Source organism: Silurus meridionalis, chromosome 8, assembly GCF_014805685.1.
Source record: "Silurus meridionalis isolate SWU-2019-XX chromosome 8, ASM1480568v1, whole genome shotgun sequence".
In the NCBI taxonomy this organism is placed as follows: Eukaryota; Metazoa; Chordata; class Actinopteri; order Siluriformes; family Siluridae; genus Silurus; species Silurus meridionalis.
In genome coordinates this window covers 2,552,051-2,569,745 of record NC_060891.1, presented here as the reverse complement: position 1 = coordinate 2,569,745, position 17,695 = coordinate 2,552,051, and the positions used below count along the sequence as shown (strand labels likewise).

The following is a 17,695-nucleotide window of genomic DNA, read 5'->3' as shown; positions in this document are numbered from 1 at the left end:
TAACAAATATTTTATTTATTCTATTTGATTTTTTTTTTTTACAAATGATTTATTACGTGAATTTTTTTTTAAACAGTAACTTATGTATTGCCACGTTATTACTGTTTTTTTTTTTTTGAAATTATATATCTATCCCACGTGCTAGATTTTGTATGTATTTTCTTTCTCTTTTTTTTTTTTTTTTTTTTTTACAAATTATTTTTAATAATTTATTTATTCCCACATTTGGTTTGTTTTATTTATTTATTTATTTATTTATTTTATTTTTATTTCCGTACAATCTTTTTTTTTTTTTGTTTACAAACATTTTATTTATTTTCACATTTTATGTCTTTACACAGTTTATTTATTTTTGATAGTTATACATGGTTAATTTTTTTTTCCCACATATGATCTTTATTTATTTGATTGTGTATTCATGTATTTGTTTATTTGTTGTTTAGGCCCATTGCATGTCTGAAGTTTTGTGTGTGTAATGAAAAGCATTAAATAGTGGAACGAATAAATCTATTCTAAGGAAAGGGGCGGGTGAATAAAAAAAACTACAAATCCCTGCGTGACAACCGGAAATTGCGTGTTTCCGTGCTGACCAATGAGGTGTCTCGGTTCGTTTCCGCAGTGAGAGCAGTGCGGGAAGTTTGGAGGTTTGAGGCGGCGGTGTTAATTCTCACTAAGTGTTTGTATTCAGGTCTGTGGTGTTTTGTAGTCGTTTATTAATACATATATAAAAGATACACTGAGTTATTAAGGCTGTTTGTTATTGAAGTTGTTAGCGAAGTTAGCATCGCAGTGTTAGCATAGCGAGCTAACTTCAACCGACGCGCGCGCCTGAATGTTTAGGCTTTTATTTGTAATATATAAATGCTTTAATATGCTGCATAAAGTTATTGCTTTATTATATTATTGCTGTAACTTATTTATTATATCTTGAATGCTAGAGGCGAAAGGAACGTGAACGTGACGTTGTTATTTTTAATTTTTAATAACTGACGATATTGACAAGTCTCTACGCTAACAGGCTGAATGTCGAGATATCGCGAGATTCCGCGAGATTTCGAATGATGCGGTTTTTGCAGTATTATAAAAGTGCTGTATTATAAGTTAAAATCAACATTAAAAATTGTTTATGCTTTATTCTACCTAGGCAGTGTTGAGGAACCTTTAGGAATAGTAAAAAAATCACATTTTAGGTTGCAATAATGATCTTTTTGTTTTAAATATAAATGTATTTATATAAATAATATGCAAATTATATCATGTACAAGCCATGATGTCATGTCAGAAGTATCACGTGACGAAAAGAGGACTGACTTTCAGTGCTCAATAGTGATAAAACACCTGTTTCGGTTTCATGTAATAGACACTGGTACTGCTTTTTTTTAAGTTTTGTGGAAAGTGGGGGGTGGGAATAGTTGAGATTCTACACATATTCAAAGAATTATCAGTGTTTAAATATCATGTGTTTAATGTCGAAGGAAGATTTTTCAGAGTTATGCAGCTTCAGTTTGCCAACACTTGCGTTCACAGATACGTTCTACTTTTCATTCATTTATGGATTTAATGCCAAAAAGTTCAAAGTTCAAGAAGTTATTGTATCACTTCTATTCCATTATGTCGGCTAAATACAGCCATTCCTTCACTACCACCACCTGCCCATGCTTTATACTGTCACCAAGAAAATGCGTGATCCCCTCTGTCCTGAAAACTTTCCTGTGGTGGAAAAGTTATTTACCGCTACAAACCGCTTACACTCATTCCAGAAACCTCGTCATCCATATCTTATTACACTCTGATCATGTAAAGAGTCTGCTGTGTAGTCACTTGTGTACGAGTCGTCTCTCAATAAACAGTTACGAGAAGCATTAAAGTGAGTGTTAATATTAACCTGGGATTTTCTTGCTGCTGTTATTGCAAATCAGTCTCCCCTGGTGGTCTAGTGGTTAAGATGCAGCGCTCTCACCGCTGCGACCCGGGTTTGATTCCCGGTCCGGGAACCATCCCCAGCCACTCTCAGTGTCCCAAGCCCGGATAAATTGGGGAGGGTTGCGTTAGGAAGGGCATCCAGCGTAAAACGTGCCAAATCAAAACATGCGGAGGATCCGCTGTGGCGACCCCTAACGGGAGAAGCCGAAAGAAAGTTGTTATTGCAAATCAGTCAACACCGATCTGACCGATCAGCTATTTTAATGTTTTTTTTCCCCAAATTATCGCATTATTTTATAGTTTGGTTCTTAATACAATTGATAATGAAATAATGAACTAAATGAATGCATTAGTGCCATTCTCAGCTAATCGGTACATTTTTGTAATGTTAAAGAACAGGTCCAAATGCCACCCAAAGCCAAGGCAGCTGGGAAAGCAAAAGGCCCGGCGAAAAGAAAGCTGGCCGAGGAGTTTCCCCCCGGAGAGGTTCTGACTGACACGGCGAAGAAAACCTGGAAGCTCGGGACACCTATTGGCCAGGGAGGCTTCGGCCTGCTGTATCTGGGTAAGAATCTCCACACCCTTTAATGCGACTTCTTAAGACGTAATCACGTTGCCAACACATGAACTACATTCATCGCTCTTTTCATTCAGCAAGCGACAATACGCCAAAGGCCGTCGGACCCGATGCACCTTACGTCATCAAAGTGGTGAGCTGTGAACTTTATCATTTATTTGGGCTGCATTTCTTCCTATGCAAGAGCTCTACAGTATTTCTGCAGAACCAGAAATGTCCATATCCTTTAATTCATTATATCCAGCAACAGAAATTTGGCAATTCCACAATTCCGATTGGTCAGAAGATTCTGATTTCAGCAGATTTAATCCAAAACGGAAAAATATTCCGAAATTCTATGGATTTACACAATTTTTGCGCAAGTTTGGTTCTGAAATCAGAAAGTTGTAGTCCAGATCGAGAGTTAGAGTCCAAGATCTAGTTATTTTACTTACTTCTGAAAGTGTGATTTGCTGTTAAATCTGATGTTTTTTTTTTTCTGTAGGAACCGAGCGATAACGGCCCTCTCTTCTCCGAGCTGAAGTTTTACATGCGAGCCGCCAAACCTGAACTAAGTACGATCTCCTGACTCCAAACTCACTCTCTCAGGCTTTATGAAACACTCTGATCTAAAAGAAAAAAAAGAGCTGGTCCCTTAATTAAAGAAAGTTCCAGGCTCGGCGTGCAGAGATGCACAAACACCGATTGCCTCGAGGTCACAGCAATGCATTTTATTTAATAACAACCCAAATGTCACCATCCCTTGACAATTAGCTGTTATATTACTAACCAGTGCTCATGGTTTATTCATTAGGATATTGTGACGTTGGTAAATATTTGTCCCACCAGCAGATTACTTTGCGCCTGCCTTTCTCTCTGTCGTCCCTCCGGGGTTTCTACCTTTATATTATTTTTGAGTGGTGATTTTTTTCTTTCTTTCTTTTCTGCATATGATAGGACGTTAACTCCCAGAATACAGAATAGTCCTTATTACAATTTCTTGATTTTTTTTTTTCCCTGTTTTATTTATATATGCATATTTATGGAAGAAACATACATTCCTGACTTTGTTTTTTTTTCCAGTCGGAACTTGGATAAAGTCTCGGAAACTCAAATACTTGGGGGTGCCAAAATATTGGGGCTCAGGACTTCATGAGAAAGGAGGAAAGAGGTAAGATGAGGTTGAGAGAGTGGCTTTTTTACTTTTTTGCAATATCGCACTGATGAGTAAATGACACGTGATGACACGATGTGATGTTTTAGGTACAGGTTCATGGTCATGGACCGATTCGGTACGGATCTACAGAAGAAGTTTGAGGAAGGCGGCAAGAGATTTCCACGCAAGCTGGTTCTACAGCTAGGCCTTAGACTTGTGAGTTAGATTGGGAAAAAGCTATATATATATATATATATATATATATATATATATATATATATATATATATATATATATATACACACACACATAGACACAACCACAGTGAGTACACTTATGAAATTTCAGCAACCATTATAGTACATCTTCTCAAAAAATACTATAGAAATAAATATATATAGAGATATAGGTTGGTTATATTTGAGTCAATATGCAGCTTGTACAGCATTAAAGATTTACTGTCCTCTAAAAAATAACTCGTACATCCATTATTGTCGAAATAGCTGGTGATTTCTGAGTACACTTTAAGTTATAACAGCTGTACTTGGTGTAACGAAGTCTGTCTGCTTGACAGGACCATACACATTTGTGTGTTTTGTATTAGAGCAGTTAGATTTTGCTGCTTCGAGTTTAATTCTCTCATACTGAACACCGGATGTTCAACATGGCACCTCATGGTAAAGACACTGAGGATTTTTGGGAATCAGAATTGTTGCTCTCCACAAAGATGCAGAGGCTATAAGATCATCAGTAACACCCTCAGTTACCCTGAGAAACTGAGTTACAGTACAGTGGCCAGGGTCATGCAGAGGTTTTTCCAGACGCACTCAAATGGTCGCGGGGTGTACTGAGATGTGAGATACTGTGTGTATGTGTGAATATATATATGATACTCTTTATGCCATAAATGTTATAATATGAATTGTATAATCATAGATCTCTCCATATCAGTAACTACTTTTCACCTGACAACTCCTCTCCGTTTTCTCTCCAGCTCGACATCCTCGAGTACATCCATGACCACGAATACGTCCACGCCGACGTTAAAGCCTCCAACCTCCTGCTCTCTCATAAAAACCCCAATCAGGTCAGTTCTGTGCACGTGCATTTCAGAGTACAGACAGTCGTCGACTTACGACCATTCGACTATACAACCACAATCGCTAGCCGCGGCGTACGACAGTAAGAAACAAAATGGTGTAGCGATGATACAAATGGCATAAAATGAACAAAGAAAATGATGATATATACAGTTTAACAATAATAAAATAAAATTATGACAAAATACTACTTAAAGATTTTTATAACATCATTTCACAGTACTGTACATATAGCCTACTCTACTTACGTCCAAATTGTGTTACGACCGGTTTGTCGTAAGAAGACGACTACCTGTATTTAGCAGAGATTACGTGTAGCCACTGGAACTAAGGATTACTTTTGGCATGTGAGGTTTTGTGGTTTTAGTTCCTGCTCCAATTGGACTCGTGTAGCATTAAACTAAGCTTATTTATTTATAGTTGAAAATAAATTTGCTAAGAAGACTTTTCAGACAGTTTTGTTCTCCTCGATATAATTGTGAAGTTTGATTTTCTGTTTCCACATCAGCTGTTTTATGTAAATTCATGACATCCCATGTAATTGCAATCAGGACTGGAAACTTTCCATGGGATTTAATGGGAAAATATAGGAATTAATGGCAATGAACTGCAAATGTACAAATTTTCAGGTTATCCCTTATCAGGGAAATTACATTTAGATAATCTTTGTTAAAACAACCAGATTTAATGAGATTTCTGTTGAATTTCTCCACTGCACATTCATCAATCTGATCCACACAACACACTTATTGCAGGTCTACTGAGGCCACGCCCCCACATACACAAAATAATCCAGAATTGGTCATTATAGGTCATTGAGTTGATGCATGAAGTATAATCCCAGTTAATTCCATTTAAGTTTCAAAAGGTTAAGTAGTTGTGTGTGTGTGTGTGTGTGTGTGTGTGTGTGTGTGTGTGTGTGTGTGTGTGTGTGTGTGTGTGTGTGTGTGAGGGAAAGAAGGAGTACATAATTATGTAGGTATGTATGTAATTATGTATGTGTGTGTGTGTGTGTGTGTGTGTGTTTGTTTCCTGCCTTTTGCTGTAAACACTGGTTGGGGGAAAAAAAAACATTTTGTTTGTGAAGCCTTATTTCAGCACCAAATCACTGCAACATTTTCACTTTTCCTGCCTTCGCCTAATGAGACATAATTTAAGCTTTTTATGCTTAGCGTGTAAACAGTCGATATTAAATGACTGCTGAGATGAGTCTGAAGCAAATAAAGGGAGGGGGGAGGTAGGCAGAGGCACGGCCAAACATTTAATTTAGAGATTAATAATGTATCAGCAGTGTATTATTAAACCGCTATTTTAAAACTAGAATTTTTTAAAAAGTGGCCCCTTGAGATTAGTGGCTCGGTACTGCTGATTTATTTATTTTCTTTTTTTTTTATCCCCCCCCGTTGTTTTTCTAATTTATCATTCTGAAATTGTCTGCGCGTATTTCGTGGCAGGTTTACTTGGTGGATTACGGACTGGCCTACAGATACTCGCCGGAAGGCGTGCCGAAGGAATACAAGGAGGACCCGAAGAAATGCCACGACGGAACCATCGAGTTCACCAGCATCGATGCGCATCACGGAGTTTGTGTGTATATGAAATCTTTAATTAATGAACCGATTATACTTAATATTAGCCAGCCCACAGGGCACAAGGGACGCTCCAGTGTGCCGATTTATTGCCATCTTGGTTCCGTCACGGTCAGCTTTGCTTACTGTCCTGCTTCTTTACAGCTCCCTCAAGAAGAGGCGATCTTGAAATCCTGGGCTACTGTATGATCCAGTGGCTGTGCAGCCGCCTGCCCTGGGAGGATAAACTCCAGGACCCTGTTTATGTCCGAGACTCGAAAATACGGTGGGTTTAATGTTCTAAATGCCTTAATGCGTCTCAAAGCAGGCCAGGGCTAAAACTGTGGTTTTATTATAAATTTGTTTCCCAAAAAAATATAAATAAATAATTAAAACATGATTATGCCAATTCAGGTATATTGAAATTCGCTCATTGTGAAAGTAAGCTAGTTCTCCTAGCACAGATAACGAGGGACGTCAATAAGCAGTTACCTGGCGTTGGCCGACAGATGTTTCCTTTACGAGATTCAGATATTAATGTCCATTTTTTTTGTTTAATGGATTTACCATGGCAGGACTTCATAGGCATGTGTCTAATTTGCATATCATACATATTCATACATTGTTGCATTTTTAATGAGGCCAGTTTTTTAGTCATTTTTCATATATTAACAAAAAAAAATGCAATTTGTTATTAAACAGTTCTTTATTTACGTATGTAATGCTGGATATAATTTAATACCATTTACAGAATAAAGTCGTTTTTTTCTTTTAGATGTCGCAGCAACATTAGAGATTTCATGAAGAGCTGTTTTACTACAGGACATGAGCCAGGTGAGGGGAAACACTCCATAAGGTATCAGCGCTGGACAAATCAAAGCTCTCGGATTTTTTCAGGAAAAGAAACAAACATAATTTAACCCCAATCTATGACTGTTCCCCTGCAGAGGACATTTCTGTCCCTGCCTCACTATAACATCATCTTCATCCTTGACCCGTTCCATCACAGTTGCTGTTCTCTGTCCCCTTGCTTTCTCCATCAGTGTCCTCTTACTGTCACTGTTTTTCAATTTCTGTCCTCATCCCTGTCACGATCAACTCATCCCTCTATACTTCAGTCCTCACCTACCCACACTCTGCTGCCTCTTTCCCCGTTTTCTCAGACAATGCATACTATGGCGTCAGCATTTTTTGTTATTTATTATTACTTTTTTTTTTAAATCTTTAACGCTGTCCCTTACACAACACCGTCCTTGCAGATTCTCCAAGGCTGTCTCCATCCCACATCATACCACCCTGAAATATATTAACCAACAATCTCAGAGTCTGACCCGTAGATAAAGACGTTTCTGTTATTTCTCTGAGTAAAAGGATATAAAACATTAACTGTTATATGAGCATCCTGATGCTGGGAAAATCTGAACAAACTACTCGTAGCCCAGATTAATTAAAGCCAAGTCGGAAATCTGGACTGAGCTCCAGGGCCTTTAAAGAGCACCTGTGATGTGGCCAGATGAGGATGCGCTTTTGTGCGTCAGCCAAGCATTAATTGGTCTGAAGCACTTTCCCGATCCTGCCGCATAAACAGCATCGCGGCGCGTCCGTGCTCCCGTAATGAGCGCACAGCCGTTGATTTAGCAATAATGAGAACTAATGGATCGACCCTGTGCTAATTCCCTCCAACTTCTCACTCCAACTTTCCAGAGAGTGTGACCACTTCACCGTGGATCAGGAAGGCAGAGGTGTGTGTGTGTGTGTGTGTGTGTGTGTGTGTGTGTGTGTGTGTGTGTGTGTGTGTGTGTGTGTGTGTGTGTGCGCTTGCCTAAAGTGCTGTACATTTCTCAATTCTGATTGGACGGAAGGTCACAGCACTAATGAAAGTATTATGCGTGTACTGTGTACGAGTCATTTGGGATTCGCCCCAAAATGTAAACACGTTAAGGAGGTTCTCTTCTGAGCACGGCGTTGCATTGTGCATATCTTGATTTTACTCCTCATAGTCATTCTTTAACTTTTGCACAACTTCAGGATGTGCCCGCTCTTTTCTCCGTAGTTTTTTCTCTTTTTTTTTTCTTTTCTTTTTTTTTTATTTTATCAAAGGCGTCAGAGGAACCGTTTGCTCGCCGGATGATGCGATGGCACTTCTGAAGCACGGTGACAGGCGCACAGCAGAAGGAGAGATCCCTCCTCAGGCTGTTGTCTTGCTCGCGCACGTCTCGTCCCAACGCCGAGGTGACGGGAGGCGGCGCGCTTAGCGAGGCCATCATGGCTAATTCTGTTTGGTGTGACAATTTGAGGAGCCGACGATAAACAACAGTTTGTGAGCGGCGCAGTATACGAAACAGCGTGTGATGTTTTGTCGCCCCCCCTCTTTTTCCACTAAACTTAGCCTGAAGGTCAGAGTGCCGGCGCCTGTTGCGAAGTGCAGGAAGCGCGCCCGGTTCCTGGTGCGGTGTTAAACACACACCTTCCTCCTTTTATCGGGTTGTGAAATGGAAATGGGTCCTTACGTGGAGGCGGGCAAAAGTTCTACTTTCTGCCAGTTGTGCAGTGCGTTTCCGTTGTTTCTTTCACTGATCCATAACAACATGCCCGAATGCATTATATTTGTGCGGAAGGACGCTTTCAGAGGCTGATGTCGGGAAATACACACACACACACACTTACACTCACACTCACTCACTCTTTGAAAATTTCCCACGTCATAAGATTTAACTATAGGTTTATCCCTGAATTTTATGAAACTCCGATATCCGATGTCCATGCAATGCTCATTAAAATGTTCCCACGGCACTTTAGAATGCTTTTGTTCTTCAGTTTCTGTTGCTAGTCTAAATATAATCCGCTGTGTTACGACTACAAATGAGAGCAACATGCATAAGCCGATCAGTTTTCTGTTTTTGCCGTGAGTCTCTTCTGGATTGTACCAAATGGATTGTTTTGTTGTTTTTAAAGCTACTTGGTCTTTAGAAAAGTCGTCCGGATTATTAATACACACAGACGGAATATTGTGGTACTGTATACACGTAAGAACTCTCCATGAGGTGTTTGTAACGACCTCTCTCCGTCTTTCAGAGGAAATGATAAAGTTCATGGAGGAGGTGAAGACGCTGGAATACACAGACAAACCCGACTACGCGAAGCTGCGCAGCATCCTGCAGCAGGGACTGAAAAGCGCCGGTGCCACTGACGATGACCGGCTGGACTTCTCAGTGTCTGCAGGGCCGTCCTCAGTCAAGGTAAGAAGTGTGTGTGTGTGTGTGTGTGTGTGTGTGTGTGTGTGTGTGTGTGTGTGTGTGTGTGTGTGTGTGTGTGTGTGTGTGTGTGTGTGTGTGTGTGTGTGTGTGTGTGTGTGTGTGAGTGAGACTGGGGTAAAAATTATTTTAACATTTACAGCATTATCATAATCGGCTCTAAAGTAACTTATTGGGTAAAAACAGTATTTCTATCTTAAATCAGACATTGATCACCCCTGTATAACCGAAATGGTACGATCCACTTCGAGTGCGAAATTGGTAGTCAAATCAGGCTGCTCATATCAAAGCATCGAATCTTCCACTATTGGGGGTCACCACTTATACATTCACATTTTACATGATAGAAGAGAGGATTTTTATTTATTTATTATTGTCACATACAAACACAGCAGCTTGTTAGGAAACATGGGTCGGAACAGAAAGTGTCAAGGGCCTCGCTCAAGGGCCCGACAGTGTCAGTTTGGTCCTGCAGGGCCTTGAACCTTCCGATCAGTAACTCAAACTCTTGACGGTGCTGTCATTCCTATTGTTGACTTTATTTTAATAAATTATTGCACTGACTTGGGATTCAATTTAAATTAGACGTCACATGGTATTGGATATTTGCTTTAAAGCGAAATTGTCCAGTGCAAAAAGAAAAAAAACCTTGTCAACAAAGAGTTCCTCCCTTTCTTTTTCGCTCCCTCCCTCTGTCAGGTCCTGAGTGCCTGTGTTTATTGCCTGCTAATGTATCACAAATTTGCTGACACGGTCACCTCGGAGTGAGCACCAGGCCGGCAATCAGTGCGCACGCCCGCGACACGGGAGGCGACGGACTCTCCTCGCCTTCCCACAATGCCGTTTGCATATGGAAGGTGCCACCAGGGAGCTGGCCCGTGCCAGCTGAGGGTTACCTGCCCACTGCAGTTATTGTATGTAATTATCGAGCCAATCTGTTCAGCTCAGCGGGGTCTGGATGGTAATCATGAGGCAGCAATTGGCAAAATGGAAGGGAAATGTGAGGAGGGGATGGAAAGGAAACGGAGCGAGCGAGAGAGAAAGGGGGAAAAAAACAGAGATAAGGAATGATGGTTCGAGTCCGAGAGACAGGCGAGCATCCATTACGCAGTCTGAGTGGAGGACGGGGGGAATTTGATTGCTGTCGTTAAGTGCATCTTCGAGCTAACCCCGGGTTCAGTTTAGTGCGATTTCCACCCATCCGCTCCTCTCTCCATCCCGTGCTCGAATTAGCACGGAACAGGATCCGAAACGTTGGGAAAAAAGCAGCGTAATAAATGAACTCCAAACATAAACGATTGTTTGCCGGTTTTAAAGCGCGGAATGAAATTGCGTCTCTGACCTGTAATCTCGAGTCACAGATATAACCTTGAAAATCCAAATCACTCTAAGCAGTATTGAAATAGACCTATTGTGTTTGATATTTCAATGATTCCTTCCCTCGCCGGATTTTTTTATTTTTTTATTTTTTTAAACCTTGCTGGAGTCGTAATTACATTTGCTCAGACGTCACGCTTAAGGCTTACGGTGTACGTAATAGTTTCCTCGTGTATTGCAGAGGAAAGGATCCCTTTTTAATATTAGATTCAAGCTCCCCCTAAGGACGCTGTAGGCAAGTGATTTGACCATTTCTTTTCTCTCCTCTTTTTTAAGGCTCCTAAGCGGAAAAAAGCAGCAGAAAAAGAGGGATCTAATGATGAAACCGATAGCGCTCCTGCAAAGAAGAGGCGTCCGGCTCAGAAGAAGGGTAAGTGCTCACTTCTTGCAGTCAGCTTTCTGGCTACCTTAGATTAGATCTTTTCTCTACTTTAGATCAGATCCCTGATGCACCGAAGCAGCACACGGTTATGAATCGGTTTTATTTATAACTGTATTTTATTTTCTCTAGTATTTGAAATATTCCCACGAAGCAGCTTTTTACAAAAATAGACAGTGGTGAGGGGGAAAAAAATCCCACAGAGTATTAAACAAGACGAAGCAGTCTTTATGATTACTGCAGCAGCTCTTCGGTATGAGGTCCAGGTCATTTTATTTGTTTTCTAATAAGGATTACGCACCAAAAATATTCATCGATCAGGCATAACATTGACATTGTTATATGATCTCTTCATCATGGCACCTGTTAGTGGGTGGATTTATTTATTAGGAAGCAAGTGAACATTTTTTCTTTAAAGTTGACGTGTTAGAAGCTGGAAAAATGGGCGTAAGGATTTGAGCAAATTTGACAAATCGTGGCATCTAGACGACTGGGTTCGAGCGTCCCCGAAACTGCAGCTCTTGTGGGCTGTTCCTGGTCTGCAGTGGTCAGTATCTATCAAAAGTGCTCCAAGGATGGAACAGTGGTGAACCGGCGACAGGGTCGTGGGCGGCCGAGGCTCATTGATGCAGGTGGGGAGCGAATGGCTGGTCCGTGTGGTCCGATCCAACAGATGAGCGCCTGTAGCTCAAACTGCTGAAGAAGTTCATGCTGTTGATGCTCGATGGGTCATGACTGTTTTAGCAGCAAAAGGGGACCAACACAATATCAAGCAGGTGGTCATAATGTTATGCCTGTTTGGTGTATAATGCAATATTATCGTCAGCTACGTAAATAATTAGCCGTCATATTGCTTCTCATCACTTAAGCCTAAAAATGGATTATGAAAAATATCATGATCTTGAATAGATAAGACTACGCTCTAGAATCAAAGGATGCAGGTTTTTTTTTTGTCTTGTCCTTGTCTCACACCGCTTTTCTTTATTTCAAACTAAAACTGTTTTATCGTCATATAGAAGTGAACGGCGTGAAGAAGACAAGCGTGAGGAAGACCAGCGTGAAGAAGTCCAGCCCGAAGAAGCCCATACGAGAGATGGAAACTCCGACATCCCCCAAGGCAGAAGTAAAGAAAAGCCGCGGCAGGCCCAAGAAGACCGCGTAGCTCTCCTCTTTTAAACGTTAACAACTTCTTTTGTTCTTTTTTTTAACTCTGGATTTCCTCGCTGTACATTTCCTTTTCCTTAACTTTTTTTCCCCCCACTACAGGATGTTGAGTACATTCTCAGTAAAATAATAAATATCCAAAAAAAAAATCCCTACGCTTGCTTTGAGTTACGAGTTATTTTCATCCCCTTTGTAATGGCGTGAATAATCAGACCCGTGCCGACGAGGTCCGGGGGGGATTGCTTTGCCCTCGATAAGGAAATCCCCGAAGGAGCTTGCCGAGTGCCGACTCTTTCCACGCCGCATCTCGCTCTTCTCTCGATGCCGAATGAAAGCCTACGTGCGGCTGGCGCTCTCTCTCTCTCTCTCTCTCTCTTTCACTCTTTGCTCTTTGATCCCGGAGCTGAGACGCTCTTCAGGGAAAGAGGCTGTGTGCCTCTGCGCCTTACCTCTCCTCTCTTCCACCATTTGATCAGGAGAAGACAAAAGGCGAACACTTGGGTCCCGCTGTTTGTCACTCCAGAGCTCCAGTCTTCTCCCCTCTCGCGGTTCCTCACAGAGCGATCATTAAAAGTTAGTTGCGGGTGCGTCATACTCGGGATCGCATCTTGTAACTTTCTTACGGGGTTTGATCGCGGAGAGAGAGAGCGATTTTTAAGGCTAAGCACCGTCTTTCCGTCATTCCGAGGGCAAAGAATAACTAGATGAGAACGGATTAAAAAAAATAAATGTTCTGAAGTGTGTCACTCTGAATTGAGGTGACATTTTGTAGAAGTTTTTTTTTTTTTTTTTTTTCACTGAATAATAAATGCAGATAATATCTGGATTGTTTGACATCGGTGTGAACCGAGATTGAGGAAATGTGCAAATTAGGTTTACTCGTCTTTATCTAAAGAAATGTCTTAATGTAATAACGTCTAAATCAGATTGGGGGTGGTGGTTCTTTGTAGCTTCTTAAACAGGTGACCTCTCACAAAGAAGATTTTTGCGCTGAGGTTTTTAGTATAATGTATGCAGGGTTCCTATGCATTTTGGAAAACTATGAATTTATTTATTTATTTTTTTTGAAGAGATTTTCAGTTCTGGATTAGTATTGGATCAGCGTGTTTGGTGGGCAGTGAGTATTGAAAAATATTTGTGGTACCGTACTATTTCGCTATTCGCTTTTATAAAACATAAAATGTAAAAAATGTTACAAATATTTTTTTTACTAAAAAAAAAAAAGAAATGCATCTACAATAATCCGGTTCATTTTAAAAAAACACAATTTCAACTGAAAACGGAAACGTTTTCAAAAATTTTCGTTTGACTGAAAACGTCGTCTCAGTGTGAGAAAAGAAAAATACGCGCTTTCAAATGAAACAAAACAAAACATGGTGTACATGCGCAAAAGGTGTTTCTTTATAGTGTTTGGAGCAGATTCTCAGCGCTGCCACAAGATCTGCACAGCTGTGATTGGTTAAGTTGTGAGGTAACAGTACCGCACCCATAATTGTTCGAATAAACACATGGAAAACATCAGAAATTCTGACTCTGACATAAATCAGAGATTGTAAAGTAATGCATGTGATAGTTGGAATTTGAAATCATTATTTCAGATGTTTAATATGGTCTTAAAAATCTTAAGTCTGCATATTTAAGTCTGGAAAAATCTGGAATAATAAAATTATAAATTTTAAATGAAAACCAAAGAGTCCCCCAGAATAGAGTGACTTGCATTGTTTTTAAGCTGGTTGGTTACTCGGAGGCATTCGAGGCGTATTAGCTCTGTACCCTTAAGGGTTAAGGGTTAGATCTGTGGTTCTCTTGGAACATACTCTTTATCTTGGAATGGTTCACACTCTCGGGCAAAACAAGTGCTTCGTAATGTTAAACCATTGAGTACTGGATGTTCTGGGGGGGTAATTAGGACGAGTGCTAATTATCCAGATCTAGAGACCTTGTTGTTGATAATCGCAGGCCACAGCTCTGCCATGTTAGCCATAAAGTTGGGCCCAGCGACTGAGAGAGAGAGAGAGAGAGAGAGATTTTCTGCTAATGTTTGTTTTTGGAGCCAAGCTGCAGGGGCGCTATTGATCGCTCCATCCGTGCGGAGTAAAGTGCACCCCTGCCTGCTTTCTTCCCTTCCTTTACCGGTGACCTTGGGTGTGTAGAGCCATTGCCTCACAGTAGGGGGCAGTAGCACATAATGATGGCGCACTAGGGCACTTAGGGGGGGCAGAGCATTTAAACACAACTTTACCACCTGTTCCCTCCACCGGCCACACACGGAGCAGGCCTGCAGCTTTGATGGGTCTGAGCGTCGGCCATTGATTGACCCGCGTTTATATCCAGTGTTTCTCGAAAACAGAGGCGGTTTGGTGCACGGGCTCCATGCTGAACCACGAATGTTTCTCAGCGCCGCTTTAAACTGCACCTCGCGACCCCCTCGCTACTTTTACTTATGTGGATGTCGGGTTCGCTCGTCTTCAATTCGACAGCCTTGTCGTGTTATCGGGTCCAATTTGCCCTGTATGGAACTCATCTCTTACTGTCGAGGCTGAGGATGAGGGATGACCTTATTGAAAGTTCTTCAGTTTTTATGAAGAATTGTTTTGAAACTTCTCGCTTTGCTCAACAAGACGTGTTTTTGGTTTTAAAATCAATATAAAAAAAGACTTTCGGTAGATTTCAGTGTTGCGGATTTGGGCACAGTGTGACTATTCGGAGGAGATCAAAGATTTGCGGTCCGATCACAGAGATCTGAGTGCCGTATACGATTCCCTGTATTATCACAATTATATACAGTCGTCCCCCGGGACACGCAGGGGTTACGTTCTGAAAATCTTTCGGACGCACCCCTATGGTACCTTTAGTGAATTCATCTAGACATTGTTACTTAAATACAATAATGTGTTTGAAAAATTTTAGTGAAATTTGTTAGTGAAAACAGTTAAAAAGTTATTCCTAACATTCCTGAACATACAGTCTCGCTGCGGATTTTAAGATAATCCGCAACTTGCTGTTAGTTAGGTTTTAAGAACTTTCCGAGCTGCGACTCATGGGGGGTTGACTGTCTGTTTAATTTGTATTATTAGAATAATACAAACCGATTGTTTTGACCTCGTTTATAAAAGTTATGCTCGAGTGTTACAAAGTCACATGAGCGTAACCTGACAATAAAAGGTGCATCACAGTGGAATTCTTTCTTCGCATTTTCCAGTGATGTTAAGAAGCTGGGGGCAGAGCGCAGGTCAGCCATGATACACACAAAGGGGCTAAGGGCCTTGCTCAAGGGCCCAAGAGTGGCAGCTTGATGATAACCCAGAGCCTTCACCGCTGAATGAAAATTTTCAGGCCACTTAACTTCCCTGACATCATTTAAGCTTTTAAATTATTTTAAAAACTGTTATTTAAAAAAAATATTTTAATTGTTTATCCACATGATCAAAAACATCATATTTTCTGAATGGGGTTAAAAATGTTTTTTTTTTTATTATTCTTTTTTATAGTATTGTAATATTTACATCCATCATTACACCAATTCTAGTAGCACTTTAATCTCCTCTAAAATATTCTTCATACATTATATGGACTAAAGTTTGTGGACACCTGACCAGAAGGTTGGTATGTGCTTTTTGATTGTCCTATTTAACATTTAATTCCCATTTGCTGCTATAAAAACCTCCATTTTTCAGGGAAGATGTTTCACTAGATTTTAGGGTGTGCTTGTGGAGATTCATTCAGCCACAAGGGTGTTAGTAAAGTCAGGAACTGAAGAAGTTGAGAAGGTGAGGAGGTCTGGGGTGCAGTCAGCGTTCACATTCATCCCAAAGGTGTGCAATAGGGTTTCTAGCTCTATAGCAGATCTTCATGGAGCTGGCTTTGTGCACAGGGGCATTGTCAAGCTGGAGCAGGTTTGGATCTCCAAGTTGAAGTGAAAGCATCCAAAGACGTCCTGTAGAAGTGTGTGCCTCAAACGTTGCTGTAATAGTTTGTAGAACGGCTGGAAAAGGCAGGTGTCCAAATACTTGGATACTTTCGTCCAGATGAAGTAAATGAATCAAATGTAAATGTGTTTAAACTGGAATTATATTGGTGTCCAGATCGTTTTCTGATGCACCATTTTGCCGTTTTGAGACGTGGGTCAGAATTAAACTCTACATTCTTCACTTTATAGGTCACTGTATGTCTTAAAGCGCAACAAGCTTGGGATTTTTGACGTTTTTTGGGTGAGATGGACCCCAATTCAATCAAACACACACACCTACTTCACACACAAACTGCATTGTTGAACTTTTCATTTAATTAAACTTTTTACTGTACTTAGATCACACTTTCCTTTACATTAGACAATGTTGCAAAGCAGCTTTACAGGAACCCGTCTTCCTGCCCTTAATAAGCAAAGCGAAAGAGACAGAAACAGGACACACTCAGCAACCCGAGAGTTAAAACGGGAACCCATCGTCCTCTGGGCTACGTAGCGAACTTATAGTATGTCAGCGTTGATGGTGAGGTTTACATGAGCACAATTCAACCGAGGTGTGTAGATCATGAGCAGGACGATCTTTGAGATACAGGAATCCACAAATACAGATCAAGCGGTAGATACAGGAGGAGGTTCGGTACCAGATCGGTGTAAATAAAGAAGAAAACACTAGGGCAGGATTAGGATGGTAAGAACGAGATGCTCCTCTGACATTCCTGCTGCCAAAACAGTAGTTCAGTGATGCAAATTCCTCAAAGTTCCCCGAAGTTCGTTTGTTAAATTTGATTTGCATTGAAAACCTGTGGGATTTTTTTTTTTTTTTAGCAGTATCTGTTTTTGTGGATTGACTGATCCATTGATTTGCAATTTTAAAACATTGTTTAATATTAAACTTGTGTTTGGATCTCATTTAATTTCACCTGAAAAAACTCAACTTTGTGCATGTTTCATAAATCCAAGATCTATACAGCCAGCTTTGGGGTATGAGGAAATACAGTGATCCAAATACAGCAGGTTAGTGTTGTTCTATTATTTTTCTAATGGATTCAGAAAAAGACGATTATGACAAACCTGTGTTTAATGCAAATTGTGTTTTCTGACTACAGTCAACTCACACAGTTACATCAAAACCCTCAGTATACAGTGCCGTGCAAAAGTTTCAAGCCACCACTAGCTTTGCTATTGAGTGGCCTTGATGGTGCAAAACAGGGCCCTTCAATTGCCCCGCCCTCCCACCATAAAGCTCCACCC

The 17,695-nt window shown here is 40.6% G+C and overlaps 1 protein-coding gene across 3 annotated transcripts; it reads left to right on the top strand.

Moving 5' to 3' along the window:
• Positions 1–547: 547 nt before the first annotated feature.
• vrk1 (VRK serine/threonine kinase 1) lies at positions 548–12,632 on the top strand. Of its 3 annotated transcripts, none has more exons than XM_046856552.1 (13): positions 548–688; positions 2,318–2,488; positions 2,578–2,633; positions 2,985–3,054; positions 3,563–3,650; positions 3,743–3,851; positions 4,630–4,722; positions 6,190–6,322; positions 6,469–6,589; positions 7,079–7,137; positions 9,379–9,542; positions 11,211–11,304; positions 12,330–12,632. In XM_046856552.1, the coding sequence occupies exons 2-13, from the start codon at positions 2,329–2,331 to the stop codon at positions 12,473–12,475; spliced, it is 1,293 nt and encodes a 430-aa protein (XP_046712508.1). In that variant the 5' UTR covers positions 548–688; positions 2,318–2,328; the 3' UTR covers positions 12,476–12,632. The 3 variants fall into 3 exon arrangements, with proteins under 3 accessions (XP_046712508.1, XP_046712506.1, XP_046712507.1); XM_046856550.1 differs by having other exon boundaries at positions 557–688; positions 2,323–2,488; XM_046856551.1 differs by having other exon boundaries at positions 629–644.
• The last annotated feature ends 5,063 nt before the right edge of the window (positions 12,633–17,695 follow it).